General features: G+C 35.5%; 1 protein-coding gene across 2 annotated transcripts in view; it reads right to left on the bottom strand.

The window, feature by feature from the left end:
- The window catches only part of LOC121375964 (glucokinase regulatory protein-like), a 29,161-nt gene extending 16,542 nt beyond the window's left edge, over positions 1–12,619 (bottom strand). Inside the window, exons 1-8 of one of the 2 annotated variants that reach the window (XM_041503707.1) lie at positions 12,462–12,619; positions 8,579–8,666; positions 7,276–7,337; positions 5,929–6,066; positions 4,690–4,763; positions 1,398–1,613; positions 864–904; positions 409–473 (exon numbers count right to left, since the gene is read on the bottom strand). In XM_041503707.1, the coding sequence (XP_041359641.1) occupies positions 409–473; positions 864–904; positions 1,398–1,613; positions 4,690–4,763; positions 5,929–6,066; positions 7,276–7,337; positions 8,579–8,666; positions 12,462–12,494 (717 nt within the window). In that variant the 5' untranslated portion in view covers positions 12,495–12,619. Of the gene's footprint in view, positions 1–408; positions 474–863; positions 905–1,397; positions 1,614–4,689; positions 4,764–5,928; positions 6,067–7,275; positions 7,338–8,578; positions 8,667–9,627; positions 9,701–12,461 lie in introns of those variants that run through there. The other variant, XM_041503708.1, reaches the window with a different exon arrangement.
- Between the last annotated feature and the right edge of the window lie 1,209 nt (positions 12,620–13,828).

Here is a 13,828-nt window from a genome sequence, read left to right as displayed (position 1 = left end):
ATATTTAGCCACAAATTATTCGGGAAACTCCTCTTGTCGTCCAGTGCAAGACTTTTTAAAATTATTATTCTAGAGTTAATTATGGAACAATTATGTGTGGGATTGATTCATTTATAGTTATTTATTACAAATAAATATCAGAATAATGAAATATTATAGTCTCAACTTTGACATAGGACCTTAAGACACTTAAAAGTTGGTTTGTAGTAAAAAAAAACGAAAAAAAAACAATCTTAAGCTGAACATATTCTGCAAATTTTTAAAACAATTTTAATCTCAATAAAAACAATTGTGTTGGTGGGGACACTTTGTTTTATGCCTCTTTCTGTTATTAAGATAAAATAAAGGTTTCAGTTATACACAATGCACCATACAAATCCTTCACTATAATAATTTTTAAAAACTTACACCAATAATGGGATTAAGGATAAATCCTTTTCCTTCCTTTTCTGTGTGTTCCAGTTTTTTAACAACTGTAAATAATCAATGTCAATTTATTATTATTTTTATTTTTATTTTTATTTTTTTCAAATAAGAAACTTGTCCAATTTTAATATGTCAGCAGCAAATTAATGTAGAACAATGATTTCTATAAACAAAAAAGAAGAAGTAAATATAACTTTCTTTTCACAGTGTATATAACTTAATGTAACAATATGTTATACAGTAATCTACTGTCCACAGTAATAAAATGTACTACACTGATTTTATTGTATTTAATAATCTAATAAAATGTTAGATTTGTATAACTATGTTTACAATTCCACATTAAAATTTACATCATATTAACTTCACAAATATTGAAGTAGGAAAGTCACAAAAAAATATTTTATTTAAAGAAAAATCCCAGATAAACCACTTACCCTGAAGAAACGTTTGATCCCATTTTTCAATTGGGAGATTTCTAAAAAAAAAGAACTGTCTTATTCATATGAATATGTTCAATGATTCAAGCATCCATCCATCTATTCCACCCTCTCTTTTCATCTGTCCATTCATCCATCCATTCATCCATCCATCCATTCATCCATCCATCCATTTATCCATCCATCCATTCACCAAAAACACACTCATCCATCCATCCATCCATCCATCCATCCACCCATCCAACCACCCACCCAATTATCCAACCACTCACCCATCCGTCCATCCGTCCATCCATCCATCCATCCATCCATCCATCCATCCATCCATCCATCCATCCATCCATCCATCCATCCACCCACCCACCCATCCATCCATCCATCTGTCCACCCACCCACCCATTCACCAAAACCAAACAAACCCATCCATCCATCCATCCATTCTTCCATCCATCCCCATTCCCAAACTTCTTTCTTTGCCTGTCCATCCATCCATCCATCCATCCATCCATCCACTGGTAAGTACACTAGTACCTTGCTTGATCAACTGAGTTAAATCCGAGCAGTACTGGAGTGAACTTGGCCGTGTTTTTCATGCAGTGGTCAAGCTGACCAGCGACAAAAGGTGCGGACAGTCCACACGTGATGCCGATGTAGAGAACTCGCGACTTCCCCGCGGTGGTCTGCTCCAGGATCTTCTCACCTTCCACTGGGTCATCTTCTATCGCTTCTTGAGACGTAAACAAGGCTCTGGCAATTAGTCATAATAAGTGAAGAAATAAATCTGTTTGAAAAATAGAGAATAACTAGTTACTGTGTCGGATATCGGCTTTATCCTGTGAAGGTAAGAATGGGAAATTTCTCATTTGGCCCAAACAGGATACAGCTGATGTCAGACGTCATTATGTAGTTATTGACTTTATCCTGCAGATCATAAAAATTAAGGGGAAAAGCTATTATATTCTGTTATTTCAGCTACATTGTATGATGACCTAGAGGACAAATGAGCAATTTTATAATGTAGCTATGCATGTGACATCACATGAGTGACATCAAAAGTGATATCCTGCTACTATAAGTATAAGACTTTGCTTTATCCGTGGTTGTAATCTGTCTTATAGAAACAGTGGTTGCAGGATAAAAACATCTATTACTTTAAATGCATGCACTTTCCCCACAGACAGGAAAGCACATACCACATCCTTTGACCAGTTGTGGTGCACTGGATGGAATGAGGAAAAAAACAATCAGTTGAATGGATCCACCGAGGTGGTTCGATCCTGCAAGCTCAACTGACTGAGCTAAATCCCACCCCTTATTAAGTGAAGAGATATATTAATTTGAAAAATAGAACAAATTAAATATATATATAGATTATTATACAAGCTTGTATTTCATACTGATTTTACGACAAAAATGTCAGGATTTTTGTATAATACATGAATCCTGACATGAGTTTCGTAAAATCAGTATGATTCACACACGAGTGTAATAATTTCTTTATTATCCACATTATCAAAAATATTATTTTCACGAATAACAAACTAGGACCATGTCAAAATGTTTCAAACCTTATTAAAAAGAGACTACGAAACGACGTCATTTTGATAAGCATTTACACTGGGGAAGCCACATCAAATTATGACATCATTCGATGTGCACATGAAATCATTATGACACACATGGGTCATACTGGTCATATTTCCCTGAATATCTTGAACTATGTGGATAATACTACTTTAAATGCATTACTAATGGCTATTGATGTTCCATTGATCAATTGTAATAGAAAATATCCAGCTTTACTGATCATGATGTGATGATCGATTATAACAGACCATAATTGGTGTGGGAAAATGTTAACTGTAATTGTCCCCCTAATTTAGATAATGGAATTGAAGAAGAAGTTTGTTTTGTTTAACAACACCACTAGAGCACATTGATTTATTAATCATCAGCTATTGGATGTCAAACATGGTCATAGAGAGGAAACCCACTAAATTTTTGCCATTAGTAGCAAGGGATCTTTTATGTGCACCATCCCACAGACAGGATAGTACATACCATGGCCTTTGATATACCAGTCGTGGTGCACTGGCTAGAATGAGAAATAGCTCAATGGGCCCACCAACTGGGATCAATCCCAAACCGACCGAGCATCAAGCGAGCGCTTTACCACGACAACAGAAGCATGGTGGTTTAATTAAATTCCTTCTGGTGGTGGGGAGTGATGTAGCTCAGTCGTACAGTGCTCACCTGATGCATGATTGATCTAGGATCGATTCCCATCGGTGGGCCCGTTGGGCTATTTCTCGTTCCAGCCAGTGCTCCACAAATGGTGTAACAAAGGCCATGGTATGTACTACCCTGTCTGTGGGATGGTGCTTATAAAAGATCCCTTGCTGTCAATTGAAAAGAGTAGCCCATGAAGTGGCGACAGCAAGTTTCCTCTCTCAATATCTGAGTGGTCCTTAACAATATCTCCGATGCCATATAACCCTAGATAAAATGTGTTGAATGCATTGTTAAATAAAACATTTCCTTTCTTCCTTCTAATTCTAACCTATTTGAGATACCTCCTGCGATATTCTCTCAGGAGATATCGTTTCTTTTGTTACATCACTGTGTATGTTTCAGTGCTAAACCTATCATTAGTGATGTCACGCCACTGTCGTTCTGCTAGTTAACAAGTCTACCACTGCCAGATATAGTAACATTCAACCCACATTACAGACACTGTTTACAGTTGTCGCAAATGATAAGAATGATAATGGATGATAAAAAGAATACCCCCACCTTGTGTCTTGAGATATCATAATCTATCAGCACTCGTTGATAAAAGTATAAACTCATGCTGATAAATTATGATATCACAAGACACTCGGGGAGTATCACCTATATACATGTACATTTGATTTGTCCCAAGTATTTTCACATCTCATGTTAATAGTTGTAAATCAGAAAAAATAACTTTCTTTGTTTTTTAGCTAAAATATATGTACCATCCCACAGACAAGATAACACATACCATGGCATTTGATATACCAGTCGTGGTGCACTGGCTGGAGCAAGAAATAGCCCAGTGGGCCCACTGATGGGGATCAATCCCAGACTGACCACGCATCAAGCAAATGCTTTACCACTGGGCTACGTCCCACCCCTCCGACAGCACAAAAGTGCCATCGGTAAAGCTCGTCAATGATGGCAAGATGTATACACCTGGTGTACATTTATCAGCCAGTGTATAACATGTGAACATTTGAAATATGTCTATATACAGCACAATAATCTTTCAGTTGTGTTATTTGCTGAAAAAGCACTGGCGTAGGAAGCTGGGGGAGTAAGGAGGGATGTGCCCCCCCCCCCCACACTTTTCAGATATTTTGCTTTATATTTGCTTTATAATAGTGTAAATGTGTCTAAATATAAAACTGTGTCACCCCCTCCCACTTTTTGGCACGTTCTCACTGAAAAATCACTTTTTTTTTAAAGTTGCTGTAGGCAGGGTCAAAATTGCCTTCGATGAGTCATTTCGCCTTTTCTATCGTATGTGGCTCCTACTATTTTTACAAGGCAATATTGATTTAGATTGAATCACTATGACATGGTGATGTCAAGCTGATCAAAGTGAAGGCTTTTTTATCAATTCATCTCTTCAAACAATCATGATGAAAAGAACATAAAACAGCCATTGTCATCATCATAAAAGTAATTATTTTGACAATGAAAATGCCTATAAAAATAAACAGGACCTTTTGGAATAGGAAAAACATATACGATAAAGATAAATTTAACTTTATAAAACCATTGCCAATGTCATACTAACTTGTCACCACCTGCGATTATGTACTGATAACATGGTGTCTTTCCTTCTTTCTTCAGTCTTCCATTAAATGTTTTCTACAAAAGTGAAACAGGAATCCTTGTTTAAACCATACATATAAAATATCATATATAAAACAAAAAACCTAAAACCCCAAACAAAACAAACAACAAATTTTAACACTCACACACATGCACACACATGCACACACACACACACACACACACACACACAAACACACACACACAATGACACACACACAAACACACACACACACACACAATGACACACACACACACACACACAAACACACACACACACACAATGACACACACACACACACAAACACACGCACACACAATGACACACACACACAAAGACACACACACACACAAAGACACACATAAACACAATGACACACACACACACACAGACACACACACACACAATGACACACACACACAAAGACACACACACAATGACACACACACACAAAGACACACATACACACACACAATGACACACACACACAAAGACACACACACACAAAGACACACACACACACACAAAGACACACACACACAATGACACACACACAAAGACACACACACACACAATGACACACACGCACATGCACACACAGACACACACACACACACACACAACACACACACACAATGACACACACACAATGACACTCACACACAATGACACACACACAATGTCGCACACACACACACACACACACACACACAAAGACACACACACAATGACACACACATGCATGCACACACACACACACAAAGACACACACATGCATGCACACAAACGAAATCTGCCATAAAGAGTGCCCTATATAACACTGAAATGTACCCTAGGTATGGGTTTTTTCAGTATATGTATTCTACATAACAATGTAGGTATTCTTTTTAAAGAAATAATAATTTATATTACCTACTCATATAGGTAAATTTGGATGGATTTAGAGGTTTGATAGTATTTATATTGAAGGACTTTTCATTCAATTACCTTTAATTTCACAATAAAAAACATAATAATATTTCCATAATTTAATTAAAACTGTTAGGAGAGATTGAATTCCAAAAATGTAATACATGTATAACCACTGTATTTCATAAGCTTAGGAAAACAAAGTATTCCCCTAAAAATTGTAACCATTGTATTTCATAACCTTCAAAAAATAATATATAGAACAGGTAACCACTGTTCATAACCAGTTACCGTAGTAATGAATGCAAGTCTTCCAGATGTACCACAGCCACTAAAAACAATGGCGCCCTCTTCTGGATTCTCCAAAATGGTGGCTGCCACACTAACAATTCTGTTCAGAGTGTTTTGTATTCGTTCACTAAAAATTCCCTAGAAATATTTAGAAACACAAAAATTAATATTAATATTTTGTTAAATAGGCCCTGTTTATTATACAATTTATATTTTAGGTACTATTGTATCTACGTAATACTGAGATAATATATATGTATCATTATCAGTCAGAACAGGGCCTAGAATGTCATTAAACAAACATTCCTGTTTTATATATATTTTATATATGTATCATTATCAGTCAGAACAGGGCCTAGAATGTCATTAAACAAACATTCCTGTTTTATATATATTTTATATATTTGTGGAAGGGGAGGGATATAGCCCAGTGGTAAGGCACTCGCTTGTCGGTTTGGGATCAATCCCCATCAGTGGGCCCATTGGGCTCTTTCTCTTTCCAGCCAGTACACCACAACTGGTATATCAAAGGCTGTGGTAAGTGCTATCCTTTCTGTGGGATGATGCATATAAAAGATCCCTTGCTACTAATGGAAAAAATGTAGCAGATTTCCTCTCTAAAACTATAAGTCAAAATTACCACATGTCTGACATCCAATAGCCGATGTACTCTAGTGGTGTCATTAAACAAAACAAACTTTATATTTATGGAAATATTTGAAGAGCTTTTATATGAGGAAATCACATGAACTTGTATACACTAAGGGTAGTTCCATAAATAATCACAACGGTTGGGAATGAAGTGGGGGTACTGTTTTCCAATACCCATTATTTACATACAATCAAATCATTTGGCTTTACGAGACTGTGGCAATGAAACGTAGTATAAAATGATAAACATTAGCAATAACAAAACTAGGTCATTGACATCCTCTCCAGTTATCAATTTTGGGAGAGCTCTAAATACCAACAGTTACTAAAGCTGACCTACATAAAACACAGAATTAAATATATTAGCATTTCGTTTCAACTTATTTTCGTGCTTATATCCCATTAAGGTTCAAGTAAGCTGTCCTGGGTACACACTTCAGCTATCTGGGCTGTCAATCCAGGACAGTGGGTTAGTTGTTAGTGAAAGAGAAGAGGGTGTAGTGGCCTTACACCTATCTATTAAGCCCTTAAGAACTCACTCTGGATTGGAGCCGGTACTGGGCTGCGAACCCTGTACCTACCAGCCTGTAGTCCAATGGCTTAACCACTGCGCCACCGAGGCAGGTATATATTAGCAGTACAAGCAAGCAAACTGGAAAAACTGTTGTTACTGTTGAGCTTAAAATACATACATACTGGATAGTCATCCCATCCATCAAAAATCTCAGCATCACATTTTTGTAGGAGAGAGACAATATCTGAAAGGAAAAAAACCCAGGAAGAATAATTGTTGCATAATTTTCTTATTATTAGAACATGACAAGATCTGACTAAAAGTTAAAAGACACTGACAACTGACAGATGAGTACTAAGTCTATAACTGATTGAATGTATAACTTTGTTCTTGGAAACTAGTTAAATAGTGGAGACTACTAAGTCTATAGCTGATCAAATGTATAAGTTTTTTCTTGGAAACTAGTTAAATTGAGGATGAGTACTAACTCTATAGCTGATCAAATGTATAATTTTTTTCTTGGAAACTAGTTAAATTGAGGATGAGTACTAACTCTATAGCTGGTCAAATGTATAAGTTTTTTCTTGGAAGCTAGTTAAATAGTGGATGAGTACCAAGTCTATAGCTGATCAAATGTATAAGTTTTTTCTTGGAAACTAGTTAAATAGTGGATGAGTACCAAGTCTATAGCTGATCAAATGTATAAGTTTTTTCTTGGAAACTAGTTAAATAGTGGATGAGTACCAAGTCTATAGCTGATCAAATGTATAAGTTTTTTCTTGGAAGCTAGTTAAATAGTGGATGAGTACTAAGTCTATAGCTGATCAAATGTATAAGGTTTTTTTGGAAACTAGTTAAATTGTGGATGATGAGTACTAAGTCTATAACTTGGAAACAAACTAAACTGTGGAGTACAAAGGTCCATTTTATATTTATGAAAAATAAAAAATGTCTCAATGTTTTGATAAACCAGAAATAATAAATCCATTTGTACTGGCTACATGTACTGGTAGTTATCAAAATTATTGAATACATTAAAAAGAATAATTTAAATTTACTACAAATTATGTTAAAATCACATTTTTGTATTAGCAGCAAGGGATCGTTCATATGCACCTTTCCATAGACAGGACAGCACATATTAAATGGGAAAAAATGTAATCAGACAATAGATCCACTGAGGGGGTTCGATTCTTCAACCCATGCAGCTCATGTCAGCATTCTACCAACTACATAAAAACTTACATTACATTATATGACCACACTTCTTAACCATATGTTTGATGCCATATAACCGTAAATAAAATGTGTTGAGTGCGTCGTTAAATAAACCATTTCCTTCCTTATATGACCACACAGTATGTTACTATTTATTTTAAAAATACAATTATAAAAATGTTTATAATATACATGTATTATTTTCAGCTACTGGTTTAAAAATATATTTATGTCTATACTGCAAGGTACCATTTTAAATAAACATACCAATGGGACTGCAAACTTCAATGTTTGTAGTATTAGAGTTTCTTAGTTCTGTGATTGGACAATGTGGTGATGACATCATACTCTCTGGCTGCAATAATATATTCCATCATCTGGTATACATTAAACATTTATGCATCTTGTGACACATCATTTTAAGATATGCTAATAAAACTTTAATAAAATTTCTATTGAAAAATGTTTTAAAAACATGTCAGTTTATTATAATTTTAATGATCAAATAACTAATAGGTTTAATAGTATTTATTTGATAGTGCTTTATTATTAAATATTTTAAAACAGTTTACTAACACAGAAACAAAACTTTAGACTGTTACAACTTAGCTTGTGTTTATGTATAATCTGTGGATTTACAGTGTACCACTTGTGTTCTTAAAATAGCATGATCATATTCATCTCTGACTCTTTACAAGGAAGATAAACTGAACAAGATATACTCAGTTCATCATATAAAATAAGTTTTACTTTTCATTGTGGTTATTAAGAGAAAACAAACACATTTCCTTTGACTGGCCTCGGTGGCGTCATGGTTAAGCCATCAGACATAAGTCTGGTAGGTACAGGGTTCCCAGCCTGGTACCGGCTCCCACCCAGAGCGAGTTTTAACGACTCTATGGGTAGGTGTAAGTCCACTACACCATCTTCTCTCTCACTAACCACTAATAATTAACAAGTAACCCACTGTCCTGGACAAACAACCCAGATAGCTGAGGTGTGTGCCTAGGACAGAGTGCTTGAACCGTAATTGGATATAAGCACGAAAATAAGTTGATATGAAAAACATTTCCTTTAAGATTGATTCTAAACATTCATTGATAACACTCTCAGATGAGCATCAGTGCCATTGGTTCTTTTGACATAAAAATACATCAGCTTCTTATCTCCAACATTAACTCATATTTCCACTTGTATTAGAAGAACTGTTTTTTATGTTTACCTAGCCTTAGGCCTGTTAGCATGTAAACATGCCAAACATTATTTTTTATTCAACTGTACAAATGCATGAATTCACAAATCAAAGTGAACATTACCTGTTATATCCCGGTGTTTAAATGACATCTGTACATGTATGCTATCTGTGTGAGCCAACATGAGGTCAGTACCTAACCTAGACACTGAACAATTTTAATCTTTCTCATGCGGTTTACTTCTTCACTTGCTCTTGTGTACACACTGGCTCAACTGTGAACTTCAGTCATTGTACAATCCGGGGCAGGATGTAGCTCAGTGGTACAGCGCTCACCTGATGCACGATCAATCTAGGATCAATTCCTGTCAGTGGGCCCATTGGGCTATTTCTCATTCCAGCCAGTGCTCCACAACTGGTGTAACAAAGGCCGTGGTATGTATTATCCTGTCTGTGGAATAGTGAATATGAAAGATCCCTTGCTGCTAATCGAGAAGAGAGTGGCCCATGGGGTAGCGACAGCGGGTTTCTTCTCATATGTGTGTGGTCCTTAACCATATGTTCAAGGCCATATAACCATAAATAAAATGTGTTGAGTGCGTCGTTAAATAAAACATTTCCTTCCTTCCTTCCTTCATTGGACAACACAGTCTGTGTAGAGTTTTGTATTAGGGTGAGCTGCATTATGACTATAGTCCTGTTCAATTGTTTAGACCCTAAGTTTTTTGCAAATGTTGCATTTAATTCCTATTCAATCCTTGTTTTCTTTACATTTGCATGAAAACAAACCCAAACAGGTTTTATATACAATACATCTCTAAAATGTACAAAGTTGACTTATTTTCATTTTACAAAACTTTCTGTGTATTTTTAATGCAGTTTAATTCTCCTATAAATAACTACGGCTATTTGCATACAAAAAATACCATACGAGGCCTTTTGAAGGCCATTATAGCTTGTTTCATTGAATCAAGGTTATGAATGTTTTGAAATGTAAAATGTGTACCAGATTTGTCTAACCTTTTCTTTAAACATATACGTAAAACATTCATGTAACCATTACATGTACATGTAGTATATTGAATCAATTTTGCCAATACATTATTTATTTGAATTTTATTTCATAAATTATATATTTAAATACTGTACCTAACCTAACACAACTGGAGTGTAGTAACAAACAAAAATCAGCTTATACAAGGTTGAGGTGTTACAGAGTCCACAATGTTAGGTCTGGTAAGCCCTCCCCTTTCAACAAGTTTGTTCTTTTAATTGAGATCCCTTGAGGGTAAATATATAGTATTTATGGTGGTACTTGGAGGGGGAGGTGTACTTTTGTAATGCGCAAAGCAATTTTGTAAACCAAAAAGCTATTGTTCAGACTTTTTCCGGAGTTCCACCACTTGCCCACCCCTAGACATGGCCCTGAATGTCCAAAATACGATAACATTGCTTGTACATATCAAGTCGATGGTCAATAACATATTATTTTCGAAGTATAATCTATGATTGCATGTGCTGTTGTAGCATTGTGTAAACCACATGAAATACAAGTATAGAAGGGTATATAAGTTCACAGAAAATGTATTACTGGACATTCCATACATTATTGTTATTTGAGTAAAATATGGGTAAATCGAAAATTGCTTCTCCCTACCCATCAATCATATAACGTTCAATGCATGTATTAACTCTTTAACACTGAAAACTATTTATTCCCATGACATTGATTATCAGTCACTATCAAACAACCTATCAATTGAATGTGTATTACAAAACATGGACAATCAGTATAAAACCATATAAAATAGACCTACATACGAAGCCAGAGCTGGGTGTGGGGTTGGGTAGAGGACCACACCTCCACTAATCATGGGTATACAATATTCTGGCCAGGTGTGTGTACAATATGTCACAATGAACATCACAAGATTAAGACCTCACCCCAAACCCCCTCACTAAAAAGGAACATGGCCTTCAGATGAACACTTGCCTGTGATGCTGTGCATTAGTAAATAATAAATATTATATATTATTCATGGGCATACAACCCGACAGTCATAATGTATCAACCTGTCTTATAGTTATTTTACTATGTTTATCCCCAAACTTATTTATTTTTGTATCAGTACAGTACTTTACATTAATGACATAGCAGATGCGGATCCAGAAGTTTTTTAATAGCGGGGGCCCAAAATCATTTGTATGAATTGTATATAAAACCTTTTTTGTGTATTCTGTAATATATATTGTTTCAGAAAAATAAAAGTGGGGTGTGTCACCTGGACTCCCCGACTGAATCCGCACCTGAATTGTTTATTGACTTTTGTTTCCAAATTGTTTCTTAAATACAGAACATACTACAATATATTCCACTAGGAAGGTGGAAAAGAACATTAGTGATGCTTTTGTTATGCAAATAACCTTAGTTAATTATAAGAGAACGAAATTGCATTCAAAATATACAGAGACTTTTGTAAAATAAAAATAAGTCAACTTCGTACATTTTAGATGATGGATTGTATATAAAACCTGTCGGGGTTTGGGTTTGTTTTCATACAAATGTGAAAAAACAAGGATTGAATAGGAATTAAATGTAACATTGCAAAAAACTTAGGGTTTAAACAGTTGAACAGGACTATAATAAGAAATATATATTAATTAAACTCTGATAAAAACTCAGTATATGTAGAGTTTATCGCCAGTTTATTATAAAAATTTAAATAAAAAACCCCAAAACCATCATAAATAACCCAAATATTTTCATATTTTAATTGGTAAAGTATTTTAAGGTAAATATCAAGTATATTAAACAAGAGAAGACAGCGAGAGAGAGAGAGAGAGAGAGAGAGAGAGAGAGAGAGAGAGAGAGAGAGAGAGAGAGAGAGAGAGAGAGAGAGAGAGAGAGGGGGAGGAAGAAAATGTACAATATGTTTTGTGCTCAACAGAAATACTTACGAACACGTCTTTCAAAGAACGATGAATATGCATCAAGGCTTGTCCGGCCAGTCTGTCGTCTCACATGGTGTTTCGTAAAGAGGTTTTGGCACACCGTAGTCAAAAGAAAGTGTGTGTGTGTGTGTGTGTGTGTGTGTGTGTGTGTGTGTGTGTGTATGTGTGTGTGTGTGTATGTGTGTATGTGTATGTGTGTGTGTGTGTATGTGTGTGTGTGTGTGTATGTGTGTGTGTGTGTGTGTGTGTGTGTGTGTGTGAATGTGTGTGTATGTGTGTGTGTGTGTATGTGTGTGTGTGTGTGTTGGCCTATATATGTATGTGTGTGTGCTTGCGCCCCTCCCCCTTGCCACCTTCCTACGTCACTGGTATGTGTACATTATATATCGATAAAACTTTTTTTTTAAATGTGCGTGTTCGTCTGGGTTATTTTTTTAGTTGTGCGTGTGTACTTTTGCGTGGGCTTATTTTGTAGGCTATTGTTTATTTGGGGCAGATTTGTTGTTGTTATTGGGGGTTTTTTTTGGGGGGTTGGGTTTTTTTTGGGGGGGGTAAAATCGTTGAGGGTTTTTATTTTTAAAATATTAGGTTTTTTGTTTTGCCTGCCACTTACGCTTATATGCATGTATACAACGATGTCTTCATTTTAACATGTTGGGCATATTTTGATGTAAACAAAACAAGTACTGTTACTATAGGTAGACGTTTTTAGGTTACATAAGATATTTAGCTGTTATTACAGCAAAATTTACACTTTATAATGCAAAGTATATAAGCCTAATTGATTTGCAGCAAACGGAATATTTAGTCAAACAGGCGCGTGTTCAGGAAATTGCGTTGAGGCTAGTGGTGTTTTTAGGGGAGGGTCGGGTAATGCGTCCCCGGAAATACATTGAAAAAAAACCCCATCATATAGCACGAATGGAAGGGGACTGTTCTGATCGGAACATTACATATAGTCCGTCCCATCCTCCTACAAAAATGTTTTGTTTTTGTAAATAATTTAAGTTTGGTTTGACGTAAAAATAAAAATAAAATTGTTTTGGAAATATACTATTTTGTGTGTAATTTAGAAAACAAGCGGCTCAGAAATAAATATCTTGTAGTAAATTCCATAGTATGAAAAGATGCTTTCCCCGTGGGACGCACTATAACTGACATGTTTCTATTATCTATTACAACTGTGTTACTGTCACACACAATTTATTAAAACTGCAGGTGTGTTTGTATGTTTAAATGAAACTATGATCATTAATGTGAGGCGAGATTGCAGCTTTGGAGGGAAAAAAAAAACACATGCAAGAAAACCGAAACAAAATCATGGTCACGGGGTGGGTGACAGCTGACTAGATTCATCTCCTATATTTGACACA

The sequence above is a fragment of the Gigantopelta aegis genome, chromosome 6 (assembly GCF_016097555.1).
Source record: "Gigantopelta aegis isolate Gae_Host chromosome 6, Gae_host_genome, whole genome shotgun sequence".
In the NCBI taxonomy this organism is placed as follows: domain Eukaryota; kingdom Metazoa; phylum Mollusca; class Gastropoda; order Neomphalida; family Peltospiridae; genus Gigantopelta; species Gigantopelta aegis.
The sequence above is the reverse complement of the archived record's forward strand: the minus strand, read 5'-3'. Positions and strand labels throughout refer to the sequence as shown.